Source organism: Vipera berus (assembly GCF_964194415.1).
Source record: "Vipera berus genome assembly, chromosome: 4".
Lineage (NCBI taxonomy): Eukaryota > Metazoa > Chordata > Lepidosauria > Squamata > Viperidae > Vipera > Vipera berus.
The window spans coordinates 98,243,158-98,261,500 of record NC_138206.1 but is presented as its reverse complement, the minus strand read 5'-3'; the positions used below and the strand labels follow the sequence as shown (position 1 = coordinate 98,261,500).

Sequence of the window (18,343 nt, the reverse complement as noted above, 5' to 3'; positions counted from 1 at the left end):
CCCCACCTTGAATGCCTTTGAGATTTATCTAGTCTGCCAATCTGGGAAGATTCCTGTGAAGTAGGCATAGAACAATAAAGCAGCTAGTTTGAACTCTATACAGGTAGTCCTTAACTTACAATTATAATTGAGCTCAAATTTTCTGTTGCTAAATGAGACATTTGTTAAGGGCATTTTGCCCTTAACAAGGTTGTTAAGTGAATCTGGCTTCCCCATTGACTTTGCTTATCAGAAAGGCACAAACGGTGATTGTATGACCCTGGGACACTGCAACCATCATAAATATGAGTCAGTTATCAAGAATTTTAATTGTGTGATTATGGGGGCACTGCAACAGTCATAAGTGTGAAAAATGTTCATAAGTTGCTTTTTTCAGTGCTGTTGTAACTTTGGTTACTAAACATACTATTATAAGTCAAGGACCACCTGTATATGTGGGTCTGGTTGTTCATGCCTGACATGTACATTTATTCTGACATGTTTTTGATGATTACATTCCATTACATAAGATGCTTTTGATGAAATTGATCTAAAACCTTAAATCAAAAAACACTTAATATACTTTACAATGCAACAAGATTTATAGTTGATTTCCTAAAAACAGATCAACAGAAATATCCCTTTCTGGAAACTATTCAGATGCTTTTATTCTTCAGTCTAAATCTTGGAAATTTAATCAAATATACCACACAATTACAAAATGCTATTTATTACAACAGTGAGAATACTTACAAAGAAAATGGATTCTTGACAAGAAGCTACAACTGCATGAGTTGTGTCTCCAAGCTGAACACATAATTCCCAGTTTTTTGTGTTAGGTTTGGCAAGGGAAATCCTAAAACAAAACAAGGTAACATATTATAAATCGCTTCAATTTGGTTAATTAAGCTAGCTACGTTAGTGCTTTTTAATTGTAAAGAGAAAAGTGATGAATCTGCTTCTTCAAACTCCACTTTATTAATGCTAGTTGGGGGTGGTGGTCAAGTATGTTATAGTCTTTGGTCTTACAGGTTTGTGAGGGAGGCTTATACTCAGTCTTGAAACAAGATCCTAAATACTTTAGTCTGACATGACATAATGGCAGCTTCTGGGCAGGTGTATCTACATTCTAATTCTCCTGAGAGTTAGAGCTGCTCTGTAAATAAGCAATGTCAGAAATATTGTGCTCCTACTGAGGATTTATCTTAAAACATAAACAAACTGAACTATTTTCTTATTAATAAAAACAACAACAAAACTGCAGTAATGGTTTTCAGTGTTAAAATATAGAAATATACGTAATATTTCCAATGGTCCTTAATGTAAATTCACTGGTTCTTTGAAAACAGATCAAATTACAAATTTTAAGAAAAAGAAGCAACATTTGAGTATATTTCTGGAAAGAAATCTTCAAAGAACAAGAAGCATATAAATGAGTTTAGATCAATATACAAATCAGTAATATACAAGATTTCTAAAATAAAAATTTCACAGAATTACTAGTCTCCCAATGCAAAAATTGTATTTTTCAATAACTACCTTTACAATCATACCAAAGAGCTTTTCTTTTCATACTGTCCTTAAAGTGCATTCTGCTATGATGTTCTTGACATCTGACAATTTTTAGGCTATGCCAGCTGCTTACCATGCTAATCATAATTTCACATTGTTACCCTATGCTCTCTTCCATCCTTTTCATTTGGCTACCTGTTCATTATCATAATTGGCCCCACTTTTCTCCTTGAGTTCCTCTCCTGTGATTGTATGCCCTTGTTATAACTCAACATATGTTTAGTGATTTCATTACACTAGAAGGCTATCTCTTTTCAGTTCTCTACAAATACTACAAATAATCCTATACCATGCTATTTTACTTAATTACATCTATAGAAAAGGAAGCCTGGTGAACTTAATCCCATTTAGGAAGATATGTCATCAAGAAACTTCCTGACAACCAGAAACCTAGACAACAAACAAGTAATAATAATGGAACTGAATTCTTGATGTATGCAAATTAAAACTATAATTTGTATAAAACAATCAATCTTAAACTGTAACAACAAATTCATAGATTTAAAAGACTCAGCATCCTAGATATATCAAATTTTATTGAATTTATTATGCAAGGTTAATTGTTCAGTACAGTAGATTCATGACATATCTAAGCTACAACTCCTTATATCTTCAGTTTAAAACACATACAAGTAGTCCTCGACTTACAACAGTTCATTTAGTAACCATTCAAAGTTACAATGGCACTGAATAAAGTGGCTTATGACTGTTTTTCACACTTACAATCGTTACAGCATTCCCCATGGTCACGTGATCAAAATTCAGATGCTTAGTGGTTCACATTTATGACGGTCGCAGTGTCCCGGGGTCATGTGATCAGCTTTTGTGACCTTCTGACAAGCAAAGTCAACAGGGAATCCAGATTCACTTACCAACCATGTTACTAAGTTAACAAATGCAACAATTCTCTTAACAACCGTGGCAAGAAAAGTCATAAAATGGGGCAAACTCACTTAACAAATGTGTCACTTAGCATCATACATTTGGGCTCAATTGTGGTCGTAACTCGAGGACTATCTGTATGACTTACTATAATGGAGCTTGCCATTATGGTCACACATTATGGTAAAGTGGGTTACCCATGTGAGCAACTCGATTTTACGTCCCTTTTTGCAGTAGCCGTTTAAGCAAACTTGATGGCTGTAAAGTGAAAGCTGCGGTCTTTAAGCAACCAATGGTTCACTATGGGCCAGTTTTGCTGAAAACTGGAAGTAAATTCCATTTTTTAACAAAACCAGTCACATAATTGCAAGATGCTGCAAGAGGCCATAAATGCAGGCTAGATAACCAGGTGCCCAACATGCAATCACTGCTGGGTTGTTGGAAGGGGGTGTTGGAAGTTCAGAAGAGTTCAAACTATTTAACTGTCAGTTAAAACGGTAGAACCTTGAGCTAGATAGATCTATGTATTGCTTGAGGAAACTTAGGTAGAAGGTCTCCTCAATATCTGCTAAAATAAAGTAACAGAAATTTTTTTTAAAAAGTAGCAATGGTAACAATGGTATGTTACCAGGAGAAATCAAAAACATTTTCTTCAGGCAAAAAAATCTCTTCGGTCCGCTTGGTTTTACCACAAGCATTAAGGTAATTGTGACTGCTACATTGGAATAAATGGAAGCAATGAATGTTCCTTTTATTTAAATGGTATTTCAGAAATATAGTTGGACCAGTGTTTATGCAACTTCCTTCATTTCCAGCAATAGTATCTTCCTTATTACTGGCATTAAAATACTGATTTCTATCTGCAAGACATTTTACCTTCTTGCCAACACCCTATTGTCTATAAACTATTTAACCAGTCAAGTATTAATTTATTAGGTTCTACTCAATGTGTCTGTTATTAGTAAGACAACAAAGTGTGGCCATAAAATGACTACAGTATGTTAAGACGATACATAAAAACGGAGCAGTCCTGTCCGAAGCTGTTCATTTCAGATCAGCCCCTTGACCTCAGAGGGACAGGACCTTCTGAAGAGACGCAGCTTGCAGTTTCTACTTTCTACTTGGAATCGCAAGGCTTGATCTGAAGGCTAGATGCTGCCGCAAAAAATGCATCAAGAAATTTCCATATCATATTACATTCTGGCACAACACATCCACGCTCAGACTCTATTTCCCAAGATTTAAATCCATAGAGTTTAACCATCCTGCTATGGAATAGTGAGTCTCCATCATGTGTTTGATTGAACCGGTAATCACAAAGATCAGCTTCTCCTTCATGAGAGTGTGAGCAGTAATGCCTTTATCAACCATCTGGAGCCATGGACAAGCTGAAAGAAAAAGGTGCGTATTCATAGCGAGTTCACTAGTACAGCTTTTATATGGACATGTTGGAGAAGACTTCTAAAGTAGTTTCAACATATCAAGCTACTCCAGGAAGGAGTGTGATGTTTTCATGTAAAACTTTTCTCTTGAGTACTAATTTGCTAACTTCAGGTCTAGAACAGCTCTTCATTTGCTGTTATTTTTAGACATTATGTAAATCACACAGCAGATCAAGTATTCTTGGTGGATGCCACTGGTTTAATTTCTCTGAAATTAGCCAATGTTTCTCTTCCTGAAGCTGTCTGGATGGTAGGGCAAAGTGATGGGATGTGCTTTATAAAATTCATATGTTGGTTGTTATTTAGTTTCAGAGGTTTGTAGTTTAACAATTACCTGAGGGTTATGATTATCATTGCTGCTTGGGCCTCCTCCCCACTCTTTTAACTTTTGAACACTAGGAAAGGTAGATCTTCTTGAAGATTGAACAGTTGGTGTTTTGGTTTCAGCTGGGATTTTCTCTCAGAGGTGCAAATTGCCTTGAAATCTTGGTTTCTATTCTTATGGCAACAAGATGGAAAGACTGAAAGAATATGTTCCCCTATCTTTGAGCTTCCCATTTGATAAAAATAAAGTTTTCCTTCTGCAAAAGAACTAGAGCTACCATTAATATAAGAAAAGACAGCCCAATAGTAAGAAAGACACATCTTCATTTTATCAGATGCCTCCATATCAAGATAAAAGGAGCGATTCCCAAAGAATAAACTACTGGCAGAAGAAATAAACATTTAAACAGTCAGCAATATGCAATTTATTTAAACAACCAGCAAATTATGAAAGACCTGAATCAAATAAAATATCCCAGTTGGAGCCCCCTTTGTCCAGATTGAAAAATGCCACGTTCTTGTACTGGAAGTTGGGTCCACTTTAGTTGCAAGACACTGCTCAGTAATAGATGAATGAGTGCAAGAGAAAATACAAGCAGTTAATGTTCTATTTCAATGAGCTTAGTATCTGAGAATTTGTTTAGTACCGACTATACATCACTGTCTTTACATGCCAGGAGCATACAGTTATCAGCAAAAAGGGTTTCTTGAATGACCACATGGAGGCACCTCATGTGTTCAAGTGGTGAAGGTCAAAAGGAGAGCTGTCCAATAGGTACTTGATGTACACTCCCTCTTTCAGACCCTGGACAGCACATGACAAGATGCAAGTGAAGAAAAGATTGAAGATGTCTGAGACTAGGACACAACCCTGCTTCACATCACTGGAAGCAGCAAATGCAGGTGATATATCACAACAGTGAAGAACTTATCCTTCATTCCATCACGGAGCAACTGAATCAACTTCACAAATTTCTTCCGGCATCCATAACAGAACACTCTAGACAGCCTCCCTGAATATAGTGATAAATGCCTTTGTCATGTCAACAAAGACAGAGTAAAGAGGTTTGTTCTACTCGCCATACTTCTCCTGCACTCACCTCATGGCTACTGTACTCCATTCTGGCCGAAAACTACTATCTGAAAGGTTCTTTTCTGGAGAATGTTGGGGGGGGAATCTTGTCTGCAATGGACAGCAGTGAAATATACCTGCAATTCCTGCAGTCTGATTGGCTTCCCTTATTTTTATAGAGAGAGACATTTATTCCAGAAGGGCATCATGGAATCAAATATCTCCTCTGTGAACCAAATATCTTCCAAGATATCTTGAAACATCTGTAAGGTTTTTCGGTCTACTGCTTTGCAGTTCCCAGCAGGAATGCCATCCTTTCCTGTTGCTTTATTTGAGTTCATCTGTGAGAACCCTTGCTTGATTTCTTCAGCAGAGAGAGGCAGGTCTAGGGCATCCAAGACTGGCAGCTGAGGAATCTGTTGTAAGACATCAGGGTCAACTGTGGACAGCCTATTGAGTAAATTGGGAAAACGTTCAGCCCAGTGGTTTTTCAATCATTGTTGGTCTTTGATCAGGCTCAATCTATCAGATGACACAAGAGTCATTCTGATTTAGAAGGACCATAAGCTGACTATATTGCAACTGAAGAACTCTCTGGTGGCATGCATGTCTGCATAGCATTTCACCTGCTCAGCCTTTCTTTGCATTTCCTGCAATTCCACCTCTACTTTGGATTGCAGGTTTAAGGTTATCTTTTTTTGATACAGATGATGAGTCATCCTGCCAATCTGTACAGACCCTTCTGGTTTTCATTCAAATTAGTCTTGATGCACCCAAATTTTCAGTCCGAGTCGTTACAGTCTGCATGATCACATCTTTAAACTGCATCCATATTTTAGAACAGATTTTCACAAGTGGTAAATTGTTGGAGAGTTTTTCATTAAATACATCTTGAAAACATTGGGCTTGACCTAAATATCAAAATCTGCTGATGCTAAAAGACATACTGACAGTTGCCTATGATGTAAAAGATTGATATGCAGGTTGAGTACTGACTGAACCACAGCCTGTGATCTATCCAGAACTCAGTACCATGAATGGTTGGATGATGTTTTTAAGAGGACTATGACATAATCAAGTAAGTGCCAGTATTTGTACCTGAAATGTATCCAGATTGTTTGTACTGTTCGCAAGTTTAACATCTTGTTAGTAATGCACAGGTTGTGCTCATCATACATCTCAAAAGCAGCAAGCCATTACTGTTTAGTATTCTTACCTCACCTTTCCCAAGGACTCCATTCCAATTGTCCCTCTCTGTCCCCATCCTATGGTTGAAATTGCCTAAAATGACAAATTTGTCACTGGTAGGGTTTTTCCAATTAACCTGTTCCATGTCCTCATAGAAACTCCCATCCATTCACAGCCTTCTGTAATGAACTCTCATCTGCAAGCTCAAACTAAGTGCAATGATGTAAATACAATAACAGCAAAATTGGGCTGCTATGAACATCATTTGTCTTTCTGTCCTTGCCACCTTGTCTTTATCCAGCAATATGTGGATGTTCCAAGCTCCGAAGATGAGTTTTCTTCTATTTATTTTCTTGATACGTACCGAATGCAAAGAAGATGATCCACCAGCTGCAATAACTAGCCAGATATTGTGAGACAGGCAGTGCTAGGATACCTTTTCTAATCCTTTCCTTCCTGTGAGGGTGGGCAGTGCTATCCTAAAAAGGGCTGTACAGTCATGATAGATGCTGCCACACATCTCTGCTGCCCCAGGCAAAGTGACAAATGACCATCTACATGCAGATTTGTGACTACAACTAACAGTGCTCAACTCCACCTAAGCTAGAAAGAGGGCTGTGAAAATATCTAAAGACTACTCACATCCTGGACATAAACTGTTTCAACTTCTCCCATCAAGATGACACTATAGGGCACGGATCGGCAACCTGCGGCTCCCAGCCGCCCGGTGCGCGCGCACCTCTTTGAACGGGCAGTGGTGCGCGCGCACCTCTCCAAATGGAGAGTGGCACCGCCCGTTTGGAGAGGTGCGCGCGCACCTCCCCGAATGGACGGAGGTGCGCGCGCACCTCCCCAAACCTTTGGAGAGGTGCGCGCGTACCTCTGCGCGAACGGGCAGAGGTGCCGCTCTTTGAGGAAGCTGTAGCGGCCCGTCTCCGAAGCTGCCGCTTTCGGCAGCTTTGCAGACGGGCCGCTACAGCTTCCTCAAAGAGAGGCACCTCTGCCCGTTTGCGCGGAGGTACGCGCGCACCTCTCCAAAGGTTTGGGGAGGTGCGCGCGCACCTCCGGTCGTTCGGAGAGGTGCGCGCGCACCTCTCAGAATGGGCAGGGGCACTGCTCTTTGAGGAAGCTGCCGCGGCCCGTCTGCAAAGCTGCTGAAAGCGGCAGCTTTGCAGACGGGCCGTCGCCGTCGGGCAACCGGGAACCGGTTCCATCTCACTTTTTTAAAAAATTGGCAACCGCGTGCGTCCGCGCATGCGCAAAAAACCATTTTGTGCATGCGCAAAACTTTTTTTGCGCATGCACATGCATGGACACACGCACGCGGCTCCCACTTTTTTTAATTTGTGATGGAACCGGTTCCCAGTGGCTCTTTTCCTTTTTTAGGTTGCCGACCCCTGCTATAGGGCATTGCATGCCAAAACAACCAGACACAAAGATAGTTTTCCCTGCATGCTGTCATTCTGTTGAACAACTAATTCTCACAACGCTATCTTATGCCCTAGGATGTCAAACCATCTAGTAGGGCTGTATTACTATTACTATTATCCTTCTCGTCTTTCCTATTACCTATTTCCTTAGCTTCTTATGACTATAACTTTGTTGTTTATCTCATGATTTATGTTGCTTGCTTTTCATAGTATCCTATTATTATTTATGTTGATTATTTAGTATCTTATGACTATCACTGAATGTTGTATCTTATTATTTATGATTGTATTTTCTGATTATGATCATGATTTATCCTTTGTTGCTTGTATGCACACTAAGAGCTTATGCACCGAAGACAAATTCCTTGTGTGTTCAATTACACTTGGCCAATAAAGAATTCTACTCTATTCTATTCTGTTCGGTTGCTTCACACTCCCCAAGGCCATAGGACTTAATGAATTATATTTGGACTTAGCCTGAATTGCACAATACGAAGTTGTATGTGATAGACTTTTAAGTGGAACAGGCATTGCACAGAAGCAATCCCACTTTCTTGGAAGAAGAAACTTTAATGCAGTGGCATGGATACCCATTACAGCTGGGGACCTCATCTGATGCAGTGGATGACCAAGATGTCTGTCTTCTTGTGCTCTTAGCACTCCATTATACACGCTGGGCCAGCATTCTTGACCACTCAACTGTTGATTGCTCTCGTTTGCTCAATCTGCCAGGGCCAGAATTCTTACAATGGGATAGACAAATCCCCTGCCTCACAAAGGGTTGGAAACCCACCAGCTACTCTCACCTTGTTTGGTCCATTTGCCAAGACAGTTTACCAGGTATGGCGACTCTGTGTATTACAGCTACTTGGAGCCACAGGTAAGAACCGAGTGGCAGGTGAGGATCAAAGGTGAATAAGCAACTCTAAAAAGGACTCGGCAGGCCCTTTCACTCCACTCTCCCACCCTGGACACAAGTGATCAAGTTACTAATGCAGGTTATCAAAAGAAAGAAAGGAAAATATTACATATACATATTTTGTAATACACATATACGATTACAATAGTCCATTTCTTCCACTTTTGCCTCCTCACCAAATGGTTTAGGGCAGGCATGTCAAACTTGTGACATCACGTTTCCCCATTGACGGCAATGGGGTGGGCGCGGTTTCAGCATGGCGCATCTGGCCCATGGGCGGGCAGTTTAGGGTGCAAACAGAGTGTTCTACATATAAAATGTGAGTTTTATCAGCTGACTCAATCCAACATATTTATGTGTTACTTAAATACTAAAGAACACATTACCAAACAATAAATATAATACAATATAAAACCCAACATTATTACTAAACTGTGTAACAGTCCACACAATGCAAACTCCATTCATTATTATGGTAAGTAATTATTCTATTTAAGCTTTGATAGTCACCAATCAACCTCCATATATGAAGTGAATTATTTGATTTGCAGAAAAAAATGAGGGATTTTCCCATCTACATTTGGAACACTGCAAATGATACTTAAAAGATGTTAAGAGTTATGGGAAGAAATGTCTCATTAAATTTTGTAGTATTAGTTAGCAAAGAAAGCACAATGACATTAACATGTTGGGGTTTTTTTACATTCACAGGGAAGATCAAATCAACCCCAGCAGTGAAAGACAATTTTGCACGACACTCACCTAAACTATTTTTTTTTCCTGCTGCACAATTACCTATTTCAGTCACTAAATAAAAATGACACATTGACTTTAAACAACATTAACGGTCAAAGAATAATTAAGAAATCTTTCATCATAACTTTCACAGTTGGAGGCCTATAAGTGATCAAGAATAAATATGTTATATTTCTTAGCCACTGAGGACAAATTCTAAATACCAATCTTTACAACAGAAAGGGGGGGAGGGGATGGGGGGGGACTTCAGAAAGTGAGCCATTCATCTGAATCAAGTTCAGAGAATTTCCAGGACTGTGAAAAGAAATGTTATGCAAGCACATCAATGTATTCTGTGGGGGTAGACTGAACCAGCTACATGGAGACTACAAAGCAGCCCTCCCATGGCTCATGAATAAGTTGAGGAAATGATCAGAAAAAAAAATAGAGAGATGTTTAGACAGATGGCCCACTTAAAATGCTTGGGACAGGGCATAAGCAATTTTAATGTAACTTTAGATCTAGCGTAAAAATTGTGGTTTTCTTTTTAACGGAAAGGGCAAGGGGAATAAAGGCAAATAAATTTTTAACAGTTCACATACCACCCATTTTATGGCAGAAAAGACAAAACAATTTCAGCATTGTTTAAAAGTTCAAATCCAGAGACATCTTTTACAGCTATACAGAACACAGAATTTTTGATGAAAAGATGAAAAAAAAATTTAAACAGAAGCTGATTGCCAAACAAAGGAAAAATGGTCTCCTATTTAAATGTTGTCAATGTTTTCACATATAAGAGTTTAAAACATTGTAGAAAGATTAAAAGCAGTTTTTGTTTCTATTTTTCTAGCATTTTGCCTTCGCTACAAAACTGACTCTCATTTTCCTATACTCCCAAGCTCAAAGACAAAAAGAACATTTCAGAAAACAGAAAGGAAGAAACACATAACCAAATTAGCCTAACCCAAGCCATCCACAGGCAGTGGTCACAGTAGTGACAGCTCATATTTGTGTAAATTTTTTTGGATTGTTAACAAAGAATTAAGGGAGACTGATATGCATTTCAAGCTTATTTGTTCTCATCAGTCAGCCATACCCTTCTGAGATTCAAACCTGGGCTGACTGCACATTAGGCAGTTGTTTTAACCTCTAGGCCACAGGCTCTTTCTCACTTTGTTAGCTGAGAAGCAAGGGAGATATGTTTAAACTTTGGCCCCAGAAGTGGACCAGCTGGGTGGGGCTGCCGGTGCCAAAGGTGAGGCAGATCCGCTGTTGAAAAGTACACCTGTGTGCTTGATGAAATGGTTTTCCTCCAAGAGTAATGGCAACAATTCCAATATTAAATTGGGTCCCAGGGTGGAGTCAGGGTGACTGAATGGAGCTGGAGGATGACGGATGAGATTTCGTCGAAACGTTGCCCTGATATTCAATTCTATGTGGGGAAAAACCCAAATGACCAAAGATCTACATACAAACACCCGCGTAAACCTCAGAAAACATGTGTGTATGTGTGTGTGTGTGTGTGTGTGTGTGTGTGTGTGTGTGTATAAAATATATACATTTTAAAACAAATAACTATGAACATATGTTTTTGTTGACACAGCAATTTTTTACAACATTCACAGGTCTCTGAAGTTGTATCAAAATAGATTTAGTTTTTAATGCCAATGCTACATAAACGCACATATCATCATCTGTAAAAAGACTATCAAATCAGGATATAGAGCAATAGTTTGAAGCTAGTTCAATGACAATGATTTGGCTTTGATGAATTGAAAACTATTATAGCACCTCACACAAATATTGTACAAAGTATTCAGCACACAGAAAACGCAGAACTGTGGTAACCATCGTTGTATATTTGGGAGCTCTAATTATGGCATGGAACTCTTAATTTTGATGAATAGAACATAGAATTTAGAAAAATAAAGCTGGAAGGGACCTTGGATGTCTTCTACTCCAACCCTGCTCAAGCACCCTTCTTGTTACAAAGAAAGGCACCGAGGATTCATTTTGAAATAAGAGCACTGTATACTGCAGGCAAATCTAAATTTTTAAATGATCAGGGGCCTTCAATTCTTGTTGCTCTTCTCTGCACTCTTTCCAGAATCTCAACTTCTTTTTTATATTGTGGTGACCAGAATTGGATGCAGTATTCCAAGTGTGGTCTTACTAAGGCTTTGTAAAGTGATACTAGAACTTCACATGATTTGGATTCTATCCCAGCAAAGGACTGCATTGGCTTTTTGGCCGCTGCTGCACCGTTGGCTCATATTTAAGTGATTGTTCACTAGAACTCCGTCTCACAGTTACTGGCATTAAGCCAAGTTTCATCTAGTCTGTATCTATACAGTTGGTTTTTCTTGCCTAAGTGTAAAACCTTACTTTTATCTACATTGATTTTTATTTTGTTAGATAGGGCCCAGTGTTCAAGTCTGTCAAGATCTTTTTGGATCTTGAGCTTAACTTCTGGGGTGTTGGCTATTCCTGCCAACTTAGTGTATCTGTAAATTTGATGAGTTCCCCTTCTGTTCCCTTGTCTAGGTCATTCATTCATACATACATACATACATGCAAGCATTGCTTACTATAAGATTTTCAAGATTAGGTGGTTTCTCAATAGTTGAACGAGAACGAAGAGGAAAAGTAAATATAGCATAGTATTCGAACAATGCGGAAAATAATTCTAATAAATTTGTCAGCCATCTCAGTAAATCTGACAGGAAAAGTGAAAAGATGAACCAATTCTACTGTTAAATGCTTTAACAGAATCTGATAAGTCTGAAGGCACAAACTTCCCATTTCCACTTTTAACTGCTTGATCCATTCAGGTGGATCCTACCCAAGTTTCTTTCTCTTACATTAAGCCACTCTTGTCTAATTGTTTCTGACTTTTAGAAACAAACTAAAACCTCACTACATTTGTAGATATTACTCTTTGATAATCATTCAATTCAGAATAATAGATGGAACCCAGTGCCCTTTGGGTCATTATTTCAGATCACATGACTCAGCTGCTAAGGCGTCTCTATTCTCTGTTAGCCTTAATGCACCATGCCACAGTTTTACAGATAAGTTTGTATCCCTCCATCATCTATCTCCAGTCTGCAATACAATCCTTTCAACAGTTCCAAGAAGGCTCCACGCACATTTGCACCACTCAGGTGACCCTGAGGACATAGATAAGCTTCCAGGTAGCACTAACAACTCACTAAAAGAATGCAAATACCAGCTGTCTGCAAGGAGTATAAATCTTTCCATTCCCCACCATCCAATCAGAGCTGAAGAAGTTTCTTGGATGAGAAGCGAAATGTCTTTAAAGAAAAAACAAGAAAGTCCAGTTGCCTTGTGAGAAAAGCATCTTTGGGATAACTATGACCTGGATGACTGAGAACCTCCATAGACAGTTTCACAGAACGTTTAAAGTTTAGAGCGGATACAACTTTGCTCTCTCCCTCATAAGAATCAGCCATTTTCCTAAAGAAATCATTCCAAAAACAAATGCAAGGTGAGCTAAAAACTGATGGAGGTGGGGAAGAAGGTGACATTGGTTGGAGATTTTAAATTTTAGGGGGGTTTTTATTTATCAGCTAATAACTGCCATGTTCAAGTTAAGAAACTGAAGCATGCAGTTGTAAGAACAATAGAATACTAGGGTTTCTGTAATGATAACAATGGGAGTATAGAGGCATCTATAGTCTGCTATTAACTACCTATTGTGGTTGAACGGCAGCATTCTAAGGATTGCCTGAACAGCTAGGTCTAGTTCAGAGGCAGGCAACTTTGCCTCTTTTATGACTCGTGGACTTCAATTCCCAGAAATCCTGAGTCAGCATAGCTGGGAGTTGAAGTCCACGAGTCATAAAAGAGCCAAGGTTGCCTACCCCTGGTCTAGTTCATATGGAGAATCAACAGTGTTTCAATTCACAAAATGGAAGTTGCAATTAGATTCTTACAAACATTTTAAAATCACCTGCTATCTAGCTTCAAAGTCCTTTTCAGAGTCAATTCTAGTCAGTTCCACTCAGTCAGTTCTTCACTTGGTCTCACACAGGACTTGTGGGATTGACTTTATTTCTTTTCTAGACTGCAACCCATCCCAAAGTATTCAAGATATCCTTGGGGCCAGAAATACAATTGAGTATCTAAGAACTGGATTTTGATTCCTGTCAGAAGAGAAATTTATCTCATTTGGAGTTGTTTAATGAAAACATTAGCAACGATGGAATAGTGTAAACTCTATCAATTCAAAATAAGGAAGTTAAGTATATTAGGGACCATTCTGGATTTATTTATAAAGCTGTGTCACTGTGCCTACTTATGCCCCAGAGCTTTCTATAATATATTATATGGCAATATTATACAAATTATGTGAATTCCTCATAGACATGATGTACTGCTGCTAAAGACAAAGGGTAATTAAAGAAAACTTCTAAAAAGCAAATATTGATGAAGGATGTGAGATAACATAAAGATGAAATAAAAGAAAAACGTCACCCCTGCTTTTTTCAGAGAAAGCAAAGATTCATCTACACTTAGTAAATAGCCTATAAATGAGCAATTTCTAGAATAACTGGAATTTGGTATCTGTAAGTGTACATTATATTTTTCAGATGGAGATTAATTTTTAAATAATTTTTCAACATGAGTCTGATATGATTTGATTCATTTAAACTGATCTAAATAACTCCCATTCAAAAGCTGATTTTAACTGCTTTTAGAACTGCTGTCTTTTTTGTAACTTTGAGACAGACCTCTTCAGTTTTCATGGTTGGACAAGAAGTATAAAAAGAAAGTACAGCTGGCAGAAAAAAAGATTTAATTTTAAAAAAGGTAATCAACAAAGATAAAAAGTAAGTGTCAGAAATGGATTAATACTGAGATACTAATGTTAAGGAAATTTTAAATAAACTTTCTATCTGTACCAACAACCTTAATGAAGAGGAACTGTGTCATTTGTTGCAATCTACATTGTCTCTAAACAATTTTCTAAGTATCAGTAGGTACACATTTATTAAAAAGTGGGGGTGGGGTAAAATGGCTTTGAAGATGCACGATGACTGAACAACAGCAAGGAAGAGCTGACTCCATCAGTGCAAATATTTGTTCGCAACTCATCATTTTGTCAAACTGCTCTCCATCTCTCTACTTGTCTTGTGCTTCTTGGCACAATATATGTAATGTATCTTTTCCCAATATACGTAAGTGCTTGTTACTAACAAATTCTAACCAAGCTGAAAAGCAGCATGAGTGCAAATCACATGTGCATCATATGAGCATATCTGGGTACTGTATAAGAGGGAGAGAAAAAAAATGCAAACTATCAATAATGAAATGGAAAGAGATCCAAGAGCTCACATTTAATAAAGATGTGGACCTGTGTTTGTGTCCATTTATGCACAGTGCGCACATGCACGTGTGTGTGTGTGTGTGTGTGTGTGTGTGTGTGTGTGTGTGAGAGAGAGAGAGAGAGAGAGAGAGAGAGATTTACAGCTTCCTGTAAGAGTGTGGGCTTAAAGGTGAACTAATAATTAAAAAGTAATAATTTGACTTTATGGAAGCCCTCAGTCATCTGATAACAGATTGGGATTGTTTGAGTTCAATTATATTATTTATTTGATGAATTTTGTTGACTGTGATGGACATAAGCTTCATTTAAAAGTCTACTTCTATCTTAAATATCACATTGCAAATCAATTCTTTTTCTGTAAGAATGACTCTGTCATGAGGGTAGAGCTACCAGTAAATTAACTGCTACATATGTTAAGATTTTTTTGGCTAAATTCTGTCACAAACCATGCCAAACCCCTTTTGGCAGACATGATAACGAAGTAGCTTTCCCTCTAATTTAAACAAGGAACTAGAATAAAAGCTTATAAAATTAGCCCAACAAATTGTTTTTATAAGCTAACTTAAAAGACCAGAGGGAAAAAATAACACTAGGATATGAGTAACTACAGCAAACAAATATAACAATATTAGCTATATTATTTTTAAAATACTTTCCAAAAGATATAGCAAAAAACTTTAGAAAATAACAATATCAATTTTATTGTCTAGCATCACAAAAAACCACTTTGTCTCTAGTGTTTTCATAAGTATGCACTTCTATCTAAGCATAATATAAGATCTACTTGTTTCTGAAGTTAGAGAAAGAGAAAATAATGGACTTTGCAGCTTTTGTCTATGAGACATAAAACCTGATTTAATTTTGAGACTTCTGGTTTGGCGTTTGACAAGACAGGTGGAAGAAGCCGGGGCCAATTTCGTTTTGCCCGACAATCCCAAGGGGTCGGAAAGTTGCCCTGGAGGGGCAACAAAGAAGGAGGGATACCTCAGGAGTCCGGACCAGACAGCGGTCAGTCCAGACGGACTGAAGAAACCCTCTAAAAGGACGGAGGAAAGGCTGCCTGGTAAGCCCAGACAGCCCAAGTCGTCGCCAGTTAGAAGAAAAGTGAGGAGCCGCGGCACTGCACTAAACAGCTGATTGTCAACAGTGTGCTGACACTGGGTGAGCCTGCTCTTTTTCCTTTTCCTTTTGGACCTAAAAATGTTGATCCCCTGATTGGGAAGAGCTATAAAGTAAAAACCCCAGAATGACTAGGGGAGAAGAGAGTTAAAAGCGGCGAGCAACTGCAGAAGGGGGAAGGATTTTAAGGAATATAAAAGAACTCTTAAAAATTGAACTTAGACTGACTCAAAGAAAGACTACTTAACCTACAGGATGTGAAAAAAAATTAGATATAATTCCTAGAGTAAATAACCTATAAAGAACTTTAAAAGAAAAACTTTGTAATAATCTTTTAAAACCAGATATTGACAAAACAGTGTAAGAGGACATCTAGTGGTGAAAGAAGATACTACAGTAACACTAAATAATAAAAGAAACTGAAAGTGTTTCATCTTGAAACAACAGCTGGTGTAAACAAAGTGCCTTTGTATGAGTTTAAGTGAAAAAACTTTCTACAATTATATTTGTTGACTTTGGATATAACCAAAACAGGAATTATTTGGAGACAAGCAGACATTTTACATCTGAGACTTGACTGGAGGATTTGGATTTAGCCTAAAGTAGTTGGCTTGTTCTTTTTGGCTGGATTTTAGCTTAAGATAGTTGGCTTTTTTTCTTTTTTTCTTTTTTCTTGTTTTATTTTGTTTTCTCTCCTTGATATACTGGATTTAGCCTAATGTAGTTGGCTCCTTTTACGCTTTGGATTTTAGACTAAGATAGTTGGCTGGAAAAAATGAGTACATCAAATCTCACCAGACTTATGAAAAAGACTTCCTCTGCACCCTCTGTTGGAACATCTAGCCCAGGGGTGTCAAACTGCCAGCCCGCAGGCCAGACATGTCACCATGAAACTGCACCCACCCCATTGCCAGCAATGGAGAAACGATACACTGTGTGACGTCACGTGACATCGCGAATTTGACATGTCTGATCTAGCCCAACAACCCAAGGATCTATTGAAACAATGTTGCAGCGTGAGAAAATGAGCACCACTCAAAATGAGATGCAAACTACATTAAAAATTCAAGAATCAATACCAAAAAAATCATGACGAGACAAAAAGTAATTTTGATACATTAAATGAACAAATCTCAAATATAAAGACACAATTTGAAGTCCACCATCAAATGATTGTTAAAAATGAACAAAGAATTTAGAAAATGGAAAATAAATCAGATGATATTGACAAAAAATGGAAATATTAATAGAAGAAACTACCCAGAGAAGTGCTTGTAAGATTTATAAAGAAAACAACAAGAGATGAAATACTGAGAAAAGTTAGAGATGAACCATTACAATACAAAAATAAAGAAATTGTGGTCTTAAAGCAGATACCCAAGAGAGTAAGAGATACTCAAAGACAATATCATTTCTTAACTACAAAGCTCATTGCAAAAGGCATAAATTTCAGATGGTTACTGTCAGAAGGGATTTTAATCAACTGGAATAATACAAGATACCAATTGGATTCAGTTTGCAAAGCAGAAAATTTTGATGAAAGAAATCGAGCATTCTTAGATGGAGGAGTGCAACATTGACAAGAGGAGAGAAAAGATCAGAAACAAATAGAAGAAGCAACTGAAGAAGTAATTATACAAACAGGAGAACAGAAAGAGAAATCTGATCAAGAGTGAAGGAATTGCCAGAGAACAGAGGATCACAAGATCGACTAGGCCTAAATATAAATAATTGAAATGGAGAAAGAAAATGGATTTTTAGTGAATATAAATGGACTAAACTCCCCATCAAAAAGAAACAATTTTTTTAGAAAACTACAGAAATTAGATATAGATATAATTTGTCTAAGGGACGCGGTGGCTCAGTGGGTTGGGGCGCTGAGCTTGTCGATCAGATGGTCGGCAGTTTGGCGGGTCGAATCCCGAGTGCCGCGTAACAGAGTGAGCGCCTGTTACTCGTCCCAGCTTCTGCCAACCTAGCAGTTCGAAAGCATGTAAAAATGCAAGTAGAAAAATAGGGACCACTCCGGTGGGAAGGTAACAGCGTTCCGTGCGCCTTTGGCGTCCAGTCATGCTGGCCACGTGACCACGGAGACGTCCTCGGACAAGCGCTGGCTCTTCGGCTTTGAAACGGAGATGAGCACCGGCCCCTAGAGTCGGAAACGACTAGCACGCATGTGCGGGGGAACCTTTACCTTTACCTTTACCTTATAATTTGTCTGCAAGAGACACATATAAAAAATAATATTATAAGCTGTTGAAATATCCAAAAATTGGGAAACTTTATCATGCATCAGCAGAACAGAAAAAAGAGGTGTTGCTGTATGTATTG

The 18,343-nt window shown here is 38.3% G+C and overlaps 1 protein-coding gene across 1 annotated transcript in view; it reads right to left on the bottom strand.

Annotated features, from left to right (window-relative positions):
• PCCA (propionyl-CoA carboxylase subunit alpha) overlaps positions 1-18,343 on the bottom strand; it is a gene marked incomplete at its 5' end in the record, with an annotated part of 233,369 nt that overhangs the window by 80,649 nt on the left and 134,377 nt on the right. The window contains one exon of the mRNA XM_081326398.1: positions 733-835. Within this exon, the coding sequence (XP_081182524.1) occupies positions 733-835 (103 nt within the window). The remainder of the gene's footprint in view (positions 1-732; positions 836-18,343) is intronic.